This window comes from Dermacentor silvarum, chromosome 1, assembly GCF_013339745.2.
Source record: "Dermacentor silvarum isolate Dsil-2018 chromosome 1, BIME_Dsil_1.4, whole genome shotgun sequence".
Classification (NCBI taxonomy): Eukaryota; Metazoa; Arthropoda; class Arachnida; order Ixodida; family Ixodidae; genus Dermacentor; species Dermacentor silvarum.
In genome coordinates, this window is record NC_051154.1 from 94,230,703 (window position 1) to 94,247,970 (window position 17,268).

Consider the following 17,268-nt stretch of genomic DNA (forward strand, 5'->3'; position numbering starts at 1 on the left):
TTGCCGGAGACAATGAACTCCAGAAATTTGCCCAGCTATGTTTAAAACCACCGTCCGTGCTCCACGCGCGACGCTTTTCACGAACTATGCTGAAGCCAGAAAAAAAGAACCAAGAGCTTCCTGCCAGCCACAAAGTCACAGCGACCGCGTGGGCGTTGCGACGGTGAGCGTCCACCGGCTGTTGACATGGTGCAGCGGTCGACCAACTTGGTCGAACAAAAGGAGGAAGAAAATGAACAGTGGGACACGGATACGACCACGAGGGCATTATCTTGGCTATTCCATCATCTCGCTGGACCGTCGCGTATGAAAGAAGGGCGTTGTCAAGACTGCGATCGTTTTTCTCTCATTGCGTAGAAATGAAAGCACGAAAGGAAACCTTGTCATTCACCTCCTCATAGCAGAACAATATGCAAAGAGAAAATCTTACGCAGCGCTATGCGCCGAGCACATGGTGGCTGACAAATTCCGTTTTTGCGAAACCCCCTCCGCCTTGCCGACAGTTGGAAATCGATTCCGCGCATATTGCCGAGTGAAAACCTGAGATACAGTATACAGCAACCGCCCGTGCTGTATAGCTGTGCTGGTGTCCGTGTTACCACAGGCGGAGAATCACAAGCGTCGACGTATTTGTGGATAAGCTTTGTGCGTGCAACTTTAATACTCTATTGCAGGCGATTTCTAACTACATCAATTTGTAGATATGTGCGGCAACAACGTGTATTAACGAAACGATAAATGTGATGCATAGTTTCGTGTAAGTGAAGACTTAAATGTAATAGAGAGTTTTAGAATAGGGGCCCCAAACGTTCTGGGGCCCCAAAGAAATAGCATCGAAGCCACTGCGCATGCGCGAGACGCAAACTGCGTTTGGGTTTTGCGTCGGGCACGCTATTTCACTGATTTAGCGGGAGCCCCAAAAGCTACCCCAAAAGCTTTGCGTCAACAAACATGGCGGCACTCATCGAAGCGACGGCTCTCACCGAGCGCCAAACTGGGCTCGATCGTGGTAACGCGTAAAGTTCGTAAGCTAGGAGAAGTGTCTGCAGTTATCGCTTTTTCTCAACTAACGTGTGTCATGGAGATTGATTCATTGGACGCCGCTGATTCCGAATTCGATTGTCGATTTCATGGCTTGTAGGCCTAACATGGATTAGCTTGGCTAGTAAAGACATGTAAAGTTGGCTACTCAAAACTAAGCGCAACAAATCGCTTGCGGCTAATAGAATAAGCTCTAAATTGTTATTAAACGCAAAAACACGAAAGTCAAAATTACTCTTATTACAAAAGGGTATAGTTTATTTTAATATTTATAATAGTTTTTCTTTGACACCGTAGTGGCTCTGCAAGCGCAAGACGCTATTCGCAAACGCAAAGCCCTATTCTAAAACAATTCACTCATGCATGCCCCAACGCTAACACCCGCAAAGCTCTTTGGGGCCCCTATTCTAAAACTCTCTAATGTCTTCCGCGTAGTTGTTGACAGATACGTGATTTGTATGCCTGCTAAACTTTCTTGTAAAACACTTGTTAGGTCCGGATCCCATGAGTTACCCCCCAGTAATGTTCAGTTGTCATTAATTTGTAAAACACTCGACCAATCAGACAGCCTTAACCGCGATCTTTTTCTATCAAGTGCGTGCAACTTCGTTTACCGGCGTTCAAGGTTTACCGACTAATTACTTGATGTAGGTTTTCATTCCTTGAAACTTGAAAGTGAATTCTTTAATGGATATCTGAAAGATTATGTATTATGTCGCGAATGGGATGGCGCGAGCGCTTTACTGTTTCTTTCTTCTTTTTCTTTCTTTCTTCAATTTCCGTGTTGCAACTTCGTTACATCCAGAGTTGAAGTGTACTCCCCCTTAACTCAAGTAAATCCTTAATGGCCGTCTACAGAAATCCGCCTGAGTCGAATAACAGAGGAGGTACCTTTTCTTTGTCTTAAGTTCTGTGGTTTTGCGTGCCAAAACCCCAATATGGTTATGAGGCACGCCGTAGCGGGGGACTCCGGATTAATTTTGACTACCTGGGATTCTTTAATGCGCACCAAAATCGAAATACACGAGCATTTTTGCATTTCGCCCCCATCGAAATGCTATCGCCGCGGCCGGAATCCAACCAGCGACCTCGAGCTCAGCAGCGCAGCACTATTTTTCTTTATCTTCGCTATCTGCAGTGGCATGTCGTGAGAAATCCGAAAGGGCGTGCCTATTTTTGTGCGAATTTAGCCGACATACAGTACCGTAATGAGTTCGAACTAGGCAGGCTATACAACGCAGTAACTAAGCAGGCCAGTATGACGCATGAGTGACGCGGTACTGTTGGTCTTTCCATGGCTGTGTACATATTTGTCCATTGTAAGCTTCTGGCCTTCTTTAAAACGGTGCTATGGATCAATAATTCGATATGCACGAACGCTGAACGCGCAATAAAACTCAAGTAAAAAAAATATGAGAGACAACGGCAGCTCCACCAAGCGCCCGAAACGATTTCCGAGGATCCCTTTCGTCCACATGCTTGTCGCGGCACACCAAACGAGCGGTCGGCACCGTTCTCGTGATTTGGGAAGAAGGAGGCCAAACAGTGCGCGGCCTGCCTGGTAACGACGTTCTAGCGTGACCTATAGGGGAGCGGCGCTGTAAGCAAGAGAGCGAAAGTAGAACCTGTGCGCCCTAGTTTGCGCCCGGGCGACATGGCGCGGAAGTCAAACGGGTGGCGGCTGAAAAAGGCCGCGCATCTCTCGTACGCTGCGACAACTGCATGCCGTCACACTGGACGCTGCCACAATCAATGCATTAATGCGAGCTGCGCGCTCCGGGACGTAGCTGTTTCACATTGCTGTAATAACGAGACAAATATATGTAACGGAAGCCGCTTGCACAAAGCAGCAGTTTACGTATGAGTAACAACTTCGTGTGTGCGACAGTAAGATTTTGCATAGGAATTTATCGAGTGACGGAGGAGTGACACTCGCGGTAATTTTTTTTTTTTTTTTTTTTTTTTTTTTTTTTTTTTTTTTACATTTCTGCACTGCACAACTTGCTTGTTCAGCCCATCACTTCCGGGAAGCTTTTCAGCCGTCATCAAATTTATCCACGGTAAAAAGCTTCGTGCAAGCTGCCCCTGGGTGTCTCTCATCTGGGAACTTTCTGTGCAGTCTTGAGCAGTGCATAATAATTACGAGATATTTAAGCTCTGAAAGCTTTATAACCTTCGTTACTGAAAGTGACATTATATCTCTGTATTAACACTTGGTGTGTCTTTATTTATTTATTTTGTAATATTCGATGGACTCGATTCACTGATTTGTGTTTACTTTCAGAGAGTGCTGAATGTGCCGTCTTAATGCCGTTATATATATATATATATATATATATATCGGCTCTTGAGGCACATTTGCGAAATGTGCGCTTACGCCGGAACATTTTTTCAAATAACCTCATGTTCATCCTTTGATCATTGTACAATTTATTGTTCGTGGAGAAGCCGGCGACACAATAGCTACCACCATTTCCGATTTCATCCAAATAAATCATCCACTCACACTCTTTAAAACGATTTAATTGAACTGGTCTCGAGCCTCTTATTGAAGCCAGCGTTTCAACTGGTGAATTTGTCTTGTGGTAGTATAAGTAAATATAGAAGAGAGTTGCATAGCGTCGAACCAGTTGGTTATCTATCGAGGACGGTCTTAGCGCTAACGAGTTCGGATGAAAGAAAAGCAAGGATCGCAGTGCGTTGGTATCCCGACGCACTGCGACATTTCAGGAGCGGGTACAGTACAGAATGAATGAATGAAACATTTCTCATTGTTTGGCATATCTTTCGCGTATCAAACACAATGTGACTACTTTAAAACACAGTCTATATTGCTACAAGGTGCAGTTGAGGATTATAGACGTAATTAGACACATCAACTGCGGATTCATCTATTAAAATGAACGAACTATAGGTCTTGGATACGCGTGGATTTTAAAAAATCTGAGCTAATACACGAAGGCACGATAGCTAAAGGCGAGAGCCCAGTAACATACGGAAATACAACAAAGTAATCCAATACTGGCAACATCTTATCAACACGAATTCACGAATTTGTTTAAAAAGGATTAAGGCACTTTTCTTGACGTCATGGTGAGTCCCAAACTGCATACGTAGAAAGTCTTGGTATTTTAGGTACCAATATATGTTCACTTGCTAGCAAGTGAACATTTATTGGTGTTATCGCAAAAGGTGGTTGTCGAAACCGCTCTTACATCGTTGTTTGTATCGTATGTTTCCTTTCTTTATTAGCTCGGTCGTCCTTCGTGGGGTTCGTCCTGCGTGGTTCTCGCATTCTCGCAGGGACATGTTTACGCTTATCTACTCATCGGTCAGGTGATGTTATATGCACTGAGAATTGCGGTTCTGTAAAACATTTTATATGCTTCGGACACGTACGCGCCATTTGAAATAATGGAAAGCCGGATACCTAAAGCTACCCATGTCTGAAGTCCGGTTTATGCAGTTTTTTCGTCGCAAATCGCTTTTGCGCAAAATTTGACCATTTGCATAGACTAAGTTACAACTTCGTACGCTTGGACAAATAAAAAAAAGAAAGAAAAATAAAAAGCAAGAGAACAAACAAAAAGGTTTGTGGGAGGTGCGCAGCTTTGGCCACAAGAGCAGAACCGCGCGCTGCATACCTGATGCGCGGCTAGTGTGTATAAAAAATATTTCCTCGACAACATTCCGGTTTGTTGCCGGCACGATCAGATATTCGCGAAAGGCGGCATTTACCGCGCGTGTTTCCAGCTTGCGGTTGCTTGAGACGCTCGTTATTTATGCCAAGAATTTCTGCACTTTCGCAAGCACGACTTCAGCAGCGCACGGTGACGAGACCCATTTATGGCACTGAAAAGCGCACTGTGGAGGAAACTATTCACTGTTGCATAACGACCGCAGCGTTGAAGGTTTCTGCGACAGCCCACTGCGCTGCATAATCGGTAGCCAGAAGCTTTAACGTGAATGGCACAGTTCACGCAATACAGTATAGTTACGTAACAGTAAACTTGTGAGATGCAATACGAACATACAAGTGACGGACACCGAGTTTCTGTGTATCATGTAACGCGCTATCTACTTGGGCCGGTATTTTGTAACGATGCCTTATTACCCATTCTATACTAGTCTTATCATCCACCGCTCACGGCCGGCTGATCCCGTTGATAACGCGAGCGGACCGTTGCCCTGACAACTGACAAAGCGCGAAAAGGCATTAGCACCGGAAAGGCATCGCTACAAAATCGCGGCCTTGCTTTATCAGTTGCCTTCCTTCCCGCCGCGCATTCGGGTCCCATGCGTTTAAAAAGCGCAGCGTTGGTGCTGGCTGCAGTGTACTGCTTGGACATGTTATCCGTTCCATCTTGACCTTTCTCTGCATCCGGATCAATAATTCAAGGACGGGCGGCTCACGGAATTGCCATCGTTCCACGGGAACAAACAGGGTTTCCTCCATTACTTTTGTGCGTGTTTGTGGCTGATACGTATCCCAAGTAATCGCGTACCACGCACGGAAGCGCACCGGCATTTTATTTGCTCCTCTGCTTCGCTCTTCGAAGAACAGTTGCACCCAGCGCACTCCTGGGTGCGAAGTATAACGGACACTTCGACCCAGCGTCGCGTTCCAACCGGGGAGGCCCCAAAGGACCAGCAGGACGAAACTACTGCGCTATAGTTATGCGCCCACTGCGGACGCTCCACTGGCGCTGGATGAAAGTTGCATAACAAGTGCGGAATGACCGCGAAATGTTTCTTCGAGCGAATACGAGAGTACATAATTAACGCGTCCTTGGATCCGAGATGCTTCCTCGCGCGTTTCGGGACCCTGTTGGGCACGTGAGCCTGCGCCTCGGCGTGGATCAATTCCCCTCGAAATTAGGCCAACGGAGAAGCATCGGCGTTCACTTCGCCGCCACTTACCGGGATTTAATCGGCGCGCCTCGCTGCAGGCAATTAACACCAAGGCTCTAGCGACGCGCACGGCTCATTGCGCTCTATGTGAACGCAAGCAGCTGGCCTGGCAGCGTAGCAGCGGAACGAGCCCCTCCAGCGACGCATCTCACCGCTGCCTACAGGGCGTGAAAGCCGGCCCGATCGGAAGTACCGAACGCCCGTCGGCTTTTTGGGTCACTTGGAAGCCATCATAGAACTGTAAGCCCGAATGAAGTCACGCAGCTGCGAGATGCCACTCTGAATTCACAAAACAGCATGCTTAAGAACTTGTCTTGCCGTTGGGTAGCAGCGAGAAATAGCATGCTCGCTGTCGCGACTTAGCGTTTCCTGTTCTTATGACACGCACACGAACTACTTGTGCCCTAGGGGCCTGTACTCACAAAGCGGTTCGTTCGCTATAGCGGTTCGTATAAAAATAGGCGGTGGTCAATTGTGATAGCTAAAGATCTGACTAAAATCCATTTCGAATCGAAGTGTACATTTCGGTTGCGCAAGAAAAAAAAACGAAAAAAGAAGGGAAAAAAAAAACCGTGGTGGACCACACAAAGGAAAGCTTTAAGCGTCACTCATGTCTTTAGCATATATCTATAGCCAGACGAAGACTACGACGAGGATGACGGCAGACGACGGCATGACAACGATGACAGCTCTCAAGATCGTATGGCGGCTGGCACGAAGGCTGCGGACTGAAGGCTTTTTAAACCAAGAAAATATGGTGATGACAAACAAGATGGTGATAACTGCAACAACGAAATTCGGTTAAACCCTTACCAGCCATCGTTGTAATTTCGTGAACTAACGTCGTTTCTGAGCGCATTCGATCAGGTCATTTTGCAACCGCGGGTTATATGTTCACTGGCTTTTACCAATCGCTCCCCCTCTCTCCCCTTCTTCTCCTTTCGGCCGCTTAGGAGGTGAACGCACGCAGCGCATTTAGAGGAATCAAGGGCCTTTTTAACAAAAAATTTTAATTTGTAAGAAACGTTTGTAATTGGCTGGCCGTTTTTACTTGTATGTATTCCCTATACGGGGTGATCATATCTAAGTTTTCCGGAATTTTTAGAAATCGCCTGTGGCAGATAACCCAATTCTTCTCCTTGCGCTCGATTATTAGAAGAGGCGGACATTGCTAACGTGAGAAGTCGAAACATGTATTCAACTAATTTACAAAAATTCACCAACTTCTTACGGCACATATAACTACTAACAGCACACATTGCAATTTACGAATTGTAGCCGGTGAGTTTGCGAGGCGTATCCACTTGGATTTAAGCTCCAGCACGACACCAGTTTCGACATATTTATTGCCAAAGTGTGCGACGAAATACACGGGCGTTCCATTTACTTTTGTGCTTCAATACATAACACAGCGTTTTTGTTTAAAAAAAAGTAAGTGGAACAACAGTGCATATTTACGGCGACTTTAATGGCGCGTATCTGCAAATTGGTGTCATCGTGTAAATTCATTCAAAGTAGATACGCCTAGCAAGCTCGCCGGCTACAATTTGTAAATTGCAATATGTGCCGTAAAGTAATTGATTAAGAAGTCAGTTTGAGAATTTCAGTAAAGTAGTTGAATATGTGTTTCTATATTGCTCATGCAAGTAGTGTCCGCCTCTCTGAATAATCCAGCTCAAGGACAAGAATTCTCTTATCTGCAACAGGCGATCCTTAGAAATTCCGGAAACTTAAAAATGATCACCCCGTATATCTTAATCTTACGAATCGCTCGAGCGTTTAATATACTGTGTACATACGGCTACTCTCTATAACTATACTCTCTACTGTCTGGCAAACTGTGCTCTTGCGAACCGGCGCATGAACAGCTTTGTGAATACGGATGTTCACTATTACATTGGCCGGCGCCTTTTCCCTTACGAAGCAGTCTAACTGCTTTGTGAATACGGGCCCTCAGCCCGCATTCACGCACCCCCCCCCCCCCCCCAAAAAAAAAAAAAAAAACGTAAAAGAAATAGGGGGAAAAAAAAAGATGCCAGCATACGAGCGTACTTAGTTTCATCAAACCAGCCCGGAAAAGCGCGAGCATTGCCCTTCCGTATCTGAAGTGTTTTCAGTTCTTTTTATACTGGCGGCTATAGAGACGCTCCCGAGATAGTGGCTGATGAGCTTGATATACGCTACCTCCTCTGTGTCTTCCCTTTGTGTCTCGCTTTATTTTGCGCTGGCATAACCTCACGAATCCAACAAACAGCTACCAGTCTAAGAGCAGCATATGGTACAGCTCGATACATTGGTGCTTCTCATAATTGCCCTTGTATCCCTCAGTGCTGATGGAAGCCTCGTGTCAGATGCGAGCGTTTCCTGTGCTCGGAGCGCTCGCTTAAATCGTTGATCGATATCACGGCGTAGATAATAACGCTCTTGCTGGAAGTCCGCATGATTGTGATTTGCAATGATTTATTCCGTTCGAACTTGACTGACCGCTATATCCCAATGCTCGATTTTAGCCGCTTTCTTTTTCTTTTTTTTTAAATCTACATGTCCTTATGAAGCGTGATTGATAACTTAAGTCACTCTATAACATTTTTTTTTTACAGATATTTCCGTGCTCTGTCTCTGTGCCACAAGTACTGGCTACGTCGCCGCAATTTCTCGATTGGACCAGGAACGCGGCTGCTAGACACTTAAGCTGTGCACATTGTTATTCCCCGACGCCTTAACCTCGAGGATAGTTCACCTGAAATGCCTTCAGCTCTATAGCCAACGCACACACGGCAGTATGGTTCCGTGCTTCACGCTTGCACACCTGCTACATCCGCGCTTTCTTGTTTCACCCGCTCAGCTCTTCCTTTGGTAAGTCCGTGTCCAGGGGTCATGGGTTGAGCCTAAGCGCCCCTGCGTTCCCAAACATCACGACCTTTTCCCTTCAGCAACCGTGCGTAGTTTGTGTGTCACGGCAAAACGCGTTCATCATCGTCGTCGCCATCATCATCATCTTGTTACGTCCACTGCAGGACGGAAGCCTCTCCCAGCGATCCCCCAATTGCTGCCGTAGTCCGACTCCATTCTCTGTCTGCAAATTTCCCAATTTCCTTGAGTCACCTCATCCTCGGCCATCGCCTACTCGCCGCGGTAGCTTGGTGGCCTTGCACTGCTGAGCTTGAGGACGCGGGTTCGATCACGAACGCGGCGGTCGGATTCCGATGGCCGCGGAATGCAAAAATGGTGCTGTACTTATATTTAGGTGCACGTTAAAGAAACCTATAGGTGGTCGGAAATAACCCGAAGTCCCCTACTACGGCGTGCCTCAAATCACGTAAAACTCCAGAATTTGGTTAACTAATTAACCCTCGACAGTGTTTCTCTTCAGTCTGCACTCATTATATCAGTGTAATTAACCGTCAGTTATCCGCTATGCACATTACATTTTCTGCCCAACTGCTCTTTTCTATCTTATTATGAGCTAAAATATGAGCTACATGCGCTTTTTCGGTAATCCATACTGCTGACTTCCTCTTAGCGTTATATACGTCATTTCCCGCTCGATTGTTACTTGCGCGTTCCTTAGATTCTTCTGAAACTTCTTCGATATCAGCCACGTTTTGAACCCTGAAGTTAGTCTGGCAGAATGCACTATATATGTGATTGCATACTTTTCAAAGACATCAGTGAATTTCGGATGGAAATTTGGAAATTTCGTTTGTATGCGCTCATTTTTATTAAGATATTCCTTTTTTTTTCTGCGCACGTATTATACCACACGGCATGTTAAAGTAGTCAAATAAACGATAAATAAATGCGTGCAGGCATGCTTTGCGCATAAATTACATAAGTGCCTTACAGAACCAATTGTCCATGAGCAACCGCACATAGCGCTCAGGTTGGCCTGTACGTCTCCCGGTACCTCTAAGCACTCTTTCTCGAGTAGCCTTTACCCATGCATTGACACAGCACAGCCTGGTGAGCATCCGTTGCGGACGAGGAGGCAGAACATTTCGGGCAATTCGCAGGTTCTTAAAGTGTATAGGACCCCTGCAGGCCCAGGTCACAGAAGTTGGCAAGGGCTGTCCCAGCCCACACGCGATGCGATTACGGGGGAAAGGGCAGACACACGGCGGGGGGTTAGAGCGTGTGTGCCCCGTCGGAGAAAAGAACTTCAGGCTATGCATCGGAGATCGGGTCATGTGGAATGGAAATAGGCGGAACGTTAGGTGAAAAAGAAGAGCCAATGGCGGCCGGTTAGGTAATTAAGACACCCAGTGGACGTTTATGGTGAACTCGGACATCCTGTCCGACCTGTGAACTCTTACGTATCACAGCGTTCAGCATGTCGTCGTAGACGTCAACGTTTAGACTATAGTCTAGAGTCTGACGGATTGGATCTCCTCATGATCTGGGTGCCCAGTGACTACGGGGCCTAGATGAATCTGCTCATTCACAGCTTCCAGAGGCTGACTTCCAATCATGAACTCGTGGTTGGGGGCAGCGCAAGAGACGAAGACTAAAAAAGCGAGACCACTTTCTTCGTTTTTGCCCCTTGCGCTGCGCCCAACCACGAATCTTAACTTGCCCAATTATCTGCTCTTGTTCGCTGCCTCCTCCCCCTGCAGCCACCTCGGTATGTTAGCTTAGTGCTTACTTTTTTCCAGATTCATCATGATCATGATCATCATCATCTTATTTATGTCCACGGCAGCACCAAAACCTCCTTAAGCTATTTCCAATAATCCCCGTCTTGTGCCAGCTGGCACCATCTGCAAATTTCCTAATTTCATCACACCACCCAGTTCTCTGCGATTCTCGACTGCGCTTCCCTTTCCTTGGCACCCATACATTCTGTAACTCTAATGGTCCGCCGGTTATCTGCCCTACGCATTACATGGCCTGTTCAACTACATTTCTTCTTCTTAATGCCAACAAGAATATCGACTTTCTAATCCACACCACTGTCTTTCTGTCTCTTAACGTTACGGCTAACAGTTTTGGTTCCATACATCTTTGCCTGGTCCTCAACTTCTTCACAAGCTGGTTTGTTAACCTCCAAGTTTCTGCCCCATATGTTAGTAGCGGTATAATGCAGTGATTGTAAAATTTTCATTCAAAGGATAGCGGTAAGCTGCTGGTCATGACTTGGTAATACATATTGTATGCACTGCAATCCATTTTCCATTCTTCTGCAAATTTTATTCTCATGATCAGTGTCTCTCATGACTATTGGCCTAGATACACGTACTCTTGACCTGATTTTAGGGGATAACTTAAAATCACGAATTCTCCTTCTCTTTCCAGGCTATGAACATTACCTTCGTCTTCTGCATATTAAGGCGAAAACCTTGTATGTCTCATGAGTCAGTCGACCTTGAGCGAGAACGCGTCCATAGGTGAGAGTAGAACCCACGACCTTTGGTGTTAATGAAGGCGAAGTTAATTAAGGCACAGTTAATTAAGATATAGTTAATTAAATAACTCGAACCAACGACCTTGAGTGGGAATCGAACCCTCGACCTTTCGATTTAAGAGGGGTGACTAAGCGAAGTACACTAAGCGAATTAAGGGGATGAATAAGCGAACTAAGAGGATGAATAAGCGAATTAACAGGATGAGTAAGCGAATTAAGAGGGATGACTAAGCGAAGTAGCCTAAGCGAATTAAGGGGGATGTGTACGTCATGTGTCCGTCTTTAATGCATCGACACTTGGGCTTTCGCCTTCAAGTCGTCTTAGAGCTAACATAAGAGACCCTGTGGATTTTTAGTCTTCAGATCTACTCTTACACTTTGTGGGCTAAAGTCCTCAATCATTTGTCACAAGTCATTTCCACCATTGCTGAACAGGACAATGTCATGTGCAAACGGCAAAGGTTGGGGAGATATTCGTCATAGATTCTACCCAGTCTAACAACTTGAATACTTCTAAGCATGTAGTGAATAGAATCGGAGAAATTGTGTCTCCTTTCCTTTTCGTGATCGGTACTTTACGGATTTTTTTCTGCGGGGGATTAATCTAGCTGTGGAATCTTTATAGATGATTTGCTAGGATACTCGCGCAATGCCTCATGCATGGCTGCTGGTACCTCTGCTGAATATTTCTGCCTGCTAATCTTGAAACTTATCCTTAAACTTTTCCCGTTCAGACCCTAGGTCATTTGTTGTAATTTCACCTGCAGTGTTCTCCAAGTCATTTCCAGCGTTGCTGCACAGGGTTGTGTCGTCTGCAAACCTGCGGCTCGCATATAACATTCTGTTCTGTCAAACGTTATCTTTTCATTAATATTTCTGAGCCAGTGGAAGCGACAGTTTATTGCAACTAGAGCTTCAACCGGCCAAACCGCCAAAGAAAAAGTCCAGCGACCAGTCATCCTGGAACGGGACAACAATGACAGAGGGCACTCTCGCCGGCCGATGCGCTCCCCGAAGTCCGGGCTGCCGTAGTGCCAGAGAGAAGGCTCGTGGCCTTGACATCGAGGACCTCTGGAGAAGGCAGCGGCGACAAGCTTGGGGAAAAGCTAGGGATCTGGGGAACACAGTGCTGTGCGTGGTCAGACGGGCTTCTGACTCGAAATGTCAGTGCCATTTATTCTGCTAAACTTGTCCTTCCTGCTCGCTTCGAGGCGGTGCTAGCCGTAAATATTTTCCGGCCACGATGGCTAAAAACACTATTCGCAATGACCATGTCACAAGCGCACATCTCAACAAAAAGTACTACGCTTCTATTGTACGTATGTAACAAGTGTTCCGTCCTGGTATCGACAGCTATCGTTAGACACGATTTCATCATTTATCAAGCTCGATTTATACATACTGGTCGTAGGCATACAAATGATTTAGAGCACGTCTTGAGATTTTTGCAAGTATATTCGAAAATGCTGAAAGAAACTTTACTGCTTGGTCATGGTTGATATGACCATGCTTGGGCGTCAGGACACGGGAACGCAAATGTCTCGATAGAGCTATGTAATCAGTTTCGCTGCTCCTGGGTCGATCTCTCAACACGGTTTTACCTACACGCGGAGCGGCAGTCATTAGCGCTGGTAAACAACTTAATGTTACGTCTGATACTCTCGGCCATCGACGGCGTAGCTCGCGCTGACTACCGCACTCATTGTCTTATGTCTGCGAACGTGCCCACGTGCGCGAGCCATATATGCGTAATTTATAGAGCGACATCGAACCATAACATGACGGCACAAAAAAACTAAAGCAGTGCTCATCATCGAACGCCTCACCCACGCAACTATCTTTACTCTGGTCAGAGAGAGAGAGAGAAAAAAAAAAACATTTATTGAGCGCAAATGACGGCGTCTTCTCAGACGTCGGACGGGGTGGTTCCCTGGTTTCGGGACCCATATACGGCCAGCAGCTCCTGGCCCCTAGCCGCCAGCGCGAGCTGGATCTCTGGTCAGGATTAATTATCTTAATCCGGGTGAACAGAGTGCGCGTTTACACCCAAAGTTTAACACCGCGCACTTTCCGATTCCGGGAAACTTTCGCCACACAATAGAGGACATGCGAAAGTCTGTAAGTGGGCTTTCCCACACAGCTAACTTGCCCGAACCAATATGGCCGCGTTCATGCTAGTAACGCTGAGACACGCGCCTTGAAAGCTTGGACGGTGCGGGAAATGGCCAGCGGCAGGAATGATGTTACCATCTCGCATGCTCATACTTCAAGTGCGATTCTAGCCCGAGATTCGCCATCTTGGTTACATCAAAGGAGGCGTGTGGTGAAGCGCCCTTGCAGGTTTTGCATATCGTCTATTGTCCCTGTAATCGCTTCGCAGAGACTCTTCAGCGAATGCGGGCTTCAGCTGCCGAGAGCACAACACTCACATGGCAGAAGTTCATTTGCAAGCTCACGCTATTCAGGGCTTGCGTGCAAATTTTCTGTCATGTGGCGTCCGTATCTTATTGTAGTACTTTTCTACAGAAATACTTACTGCGAATAACAGTAGTTTTCATAAATACTGCAGTATTCCAAGAATCACAGAACAGACGTCTCGAAACGGAGTCGCTGTGGTAGCCCAGTGGCTATGGCGTGGCTGAGCTCGAGGGTTCGATTCCGGCCGCGACTGCCGGATGCCGATGGAACGGAATGCAAAAACGCTTCATGCATGGCGTGCACGTTAAAGAACATCAGGTGGTCAAAATCAAATCGGAGCCCTCCCCTACGGCGTGCCTGAATAATGATACCGTGATTCTTGCACGAAAAATCTCTCTCGCTCTCTCTCTCTCTTTTGTTTACAACTGCGAAAGGGTTCGCGATAACGTCCGAGTGCGTGGTCTGGGATATTCGCATCGCTTTCTGATAAAAGCCGGCATTATCTATGCGCATGCGTTGCGATATGCCGGTCTGGCTTATCATCCGCGCACGCTTTGGCTTACCGCGTGGTCTTCAATATTCTCAGCGTTCTCTGATAACAGCCGGAAATAACTGCGCGCATGTACTGCTGCGATAGGTCCTCCTGTATCATCATCTGCACGTGTTTTACATTACTTTCGACGCACGAGCCGTTCGGTGCGATGTTTATACGAGCAGTTAGTTGCGAGATTTTTACATTGCATGTCCAAGGCTTCGAAGTCGCTACGCGTGTGACGGGATACGTTACTGGACGGCGCACTAGAAAGGCCCTGAATATATTTTGTCGCTCCAAAGACCCATATGTTTGAGACTCGTTCCGCAGTGTTATACATGAGCACTGCAACCGAGTACGGCGATAGAACTTGCCACGGCTGCGTGCTAAGAAACAAGGGCTCGTATTCACAAAATAGTTCATACGCTAGAATTGTCCGTTGGATAGCTGCCCGCGAATCGTGATGTGGCAAACATAGTTAGCAAAGGCGGCCGGCCAATAGCCAACCGCACTTACGAACGTTAAGTTTTGTGAATTCAGCCCAAGGCGCCTATAGTTCGCATGAAATATCGACGCTACAAGGGCTTCCAGGAGAGTAATGTGGGTAATAGCCACAGATATTATATCGTAACATGCCTCCGCATGATTACAGGGAACATTGACAGACAATATCGTGTCCGTGGCAGCTCTGACAATTTCGCTTTGTTTAATATCGAGCAGCGAGGCCGAATTTTCACCGTACAGAATATATTTTCACAAATTGTTTATGCTAGAAAAGCATGAAGATAAAAAAAAAAGCAGCACTAGGGACTCTATTAGCCGTGTCTCTTATGACAGAAATACAGACACCACGGTATTTCTGTCATGTGTGCTGCAAGTATATGAAAGTAAACGTGAGCAACCGCTGAAAAGGGACAGGAAGCGTCCGCTTTGGGGATCGGGGAAGAAAGCATGCAGTGGTATATCGCTGGGCGCTCGCTGTGTTCCTCGCTCTCCGCCAGTGAGGACCATTAACTTCGCAGCGCCGGAGCCCGGCGAGAGAGCGCGGTTGTAACCCGGCAGGAGCAGCAGCGCGGCGCGCGTGCGGATCACTACGAGTACAGGCAACGTGCGTGGTGGCTAACCGTGTATCCGCAGCTGGCTCCGAGGTGGCTGCTGTGATGGGCCGCCCGCACGCACGGCCCCGGGGAAGAGCTGCTGCAGGCGGCAGGCCGGAGTCGGCAGCGGAACCCCGCGCTCTTGGCGCTGCGGCCGTCTCCTGCTCGGCGCTTCGTCCCCTTGACTGCGCCGTCCGCAGCGCGGCGCTGTGCTTTTTGTTCCCTTCGACGGCCGCCGCCGCTCCGCGCGCTCACGTGACGCACCAGTGCAGTAGCAGGAGAGCGACAACCGCAGCAGTCGACGTCCGGCCGACTTCCAAGATGGCGCTCGAGAAACCCGCCCATCAGAGACCCCCAGCGAGGTTCTGGCAACCAATGGGAGATGTTGAATGGCATCACGTGGTTTCGCCGAAAATTGCCCCGCACTTGACCGCGGCGCGAGTTCTCCCCGCTTCTCGGCGCTGTTTGCCGGTTCGAAGGAACGGGCCCCCTTCCCCCAACCCCCGCCCCGGCGTGCGCTGGGGGTCCGCACGCTGCGTGCGGACCAACACGGGAACCGAGAAACAACCTCGCGGTCGATAAGCGTCGCCGGAGAGAGCACCCGCGCGCCCCGTGTTTGTTTGCAAAGATCAAGGAACTGAGTGATCACTTGGAGGGCCGCCGCCTCTCGGACTCTTCATCCTTCTCCCCTCCTCCCCTCTCTCGCTGTTTTCCTAGTCTTTCGGTGCTATACTTTTATCTCGAGGGCCTAATCGTCGCTCTCAGGCTTCGGTTGTACGGATACTTAAAGTTACAGGCGCTGCGAAGACACAGGGAGAAGGGAGACGTACCAACACAACCCTTTCACTTGTCCTACAGCAGCGAATGAAACATTGAAAATGTTTCGATAACTATTGACGAAGCGAAGTGACGCAGTTGTTTGCATTCAGACTCATCAGCTCACCCGGAAGACGACGATAAAGGGGAAGAGCTCCGGCAGAGGCAAGCACCGATCGGCAGCTACTACGAAAGGTAGCATTGGACAAACTAGGTTTATTGAACTTGATATTAAGATAAAGTTACATTGTACACTTGTCAAACACACAACGTACAAAGCGATGTCATACCGGTCGGCGGCGGCCTGCCTGACTGGCCTGGTCTCCCGTGCTGAAGCGGCGCGTGGACTGCCGTCTCCTTGCTCTCCTCGAAAAGACTGAGACCTCTTCCTTAACTATAGGTTTTTCCGGCATCCAAAAGACACGCGGACTGGTGGGAGACGCCGGCCACTCCGCCAATCGCCAACTCAGACCAATAAGGCAAACCAACGCGATGCAATAGGAGCGAGAGTTTAGGCGACCAGACATGGTCTCGAAAACACCACGCAAAGAACAAAACTAACCATGACTGATTGATAGTAGAGCTGAGCGAGAACCGACCGCGATACGGACGCACACTCGCCCCCATCTGTTTCGGGGTCCCTTCAAGGTTGGCCGCGTGCAGAAGAATCCTTTGACGGCACGCACCCAGGGAAAGTTACGTTCGTGTACGGCTGCGTCGGCCGGGCGAGAGCAGATGCCCCAGGGGCCTTTGCGGCCACTTCCGCCGGCGAAACCACCCCCATGAAAATGCTCCAGTCGCCCGCACCGCACGTTTTCGAAGTTCCACGTCTCGGACACCGCTTGCTGCCAGGCTCGCCCGCATCGAGGAAGACCACACAGTCACAAAAAGAAAAAAAGAGAGATACGCGGCATACTTTCTTCACACTCAGTATGGTACGAACACACATGACGGCGTTCCACTTCTGTCAACGTCGTCTACTACACAGTCACATCCATGTTATTTCCAAACTTCTTTAGGGTTTGTAATTTGCTATATTCACACCCTGTCAA

The 17,268-nt window shown here is 47.8% G+C and overlaps 1 protein-coding gene across 1 annotated transcript in view; it reads right to left on the reverse strand.

Moving 5' to 3' along the window:
* LOC119432722 (ubiquitin-conjugating enzyme E2Q-like protein CG4502) overlaps nt 1-15,760 on the reverse strand; it is an 88,516-nt gene extending 72,756 nt beyond the window's left edge. Inside the window, exon 1 of the mRNA XM_037699881.2 lies at nt 15,428-15,760. Coding sequence (XP_037555809.1) covers nt 15,428-15,745 — 318 coding nt within the window. The 5' untranslated portion in view covers nt 15,746-15,760. The remainder of the gene's footprint in view (nt 1-15,427) is intronic.
* Nucleotides 15,761-17,268: the final 1,508 nt, after the last annotated feature.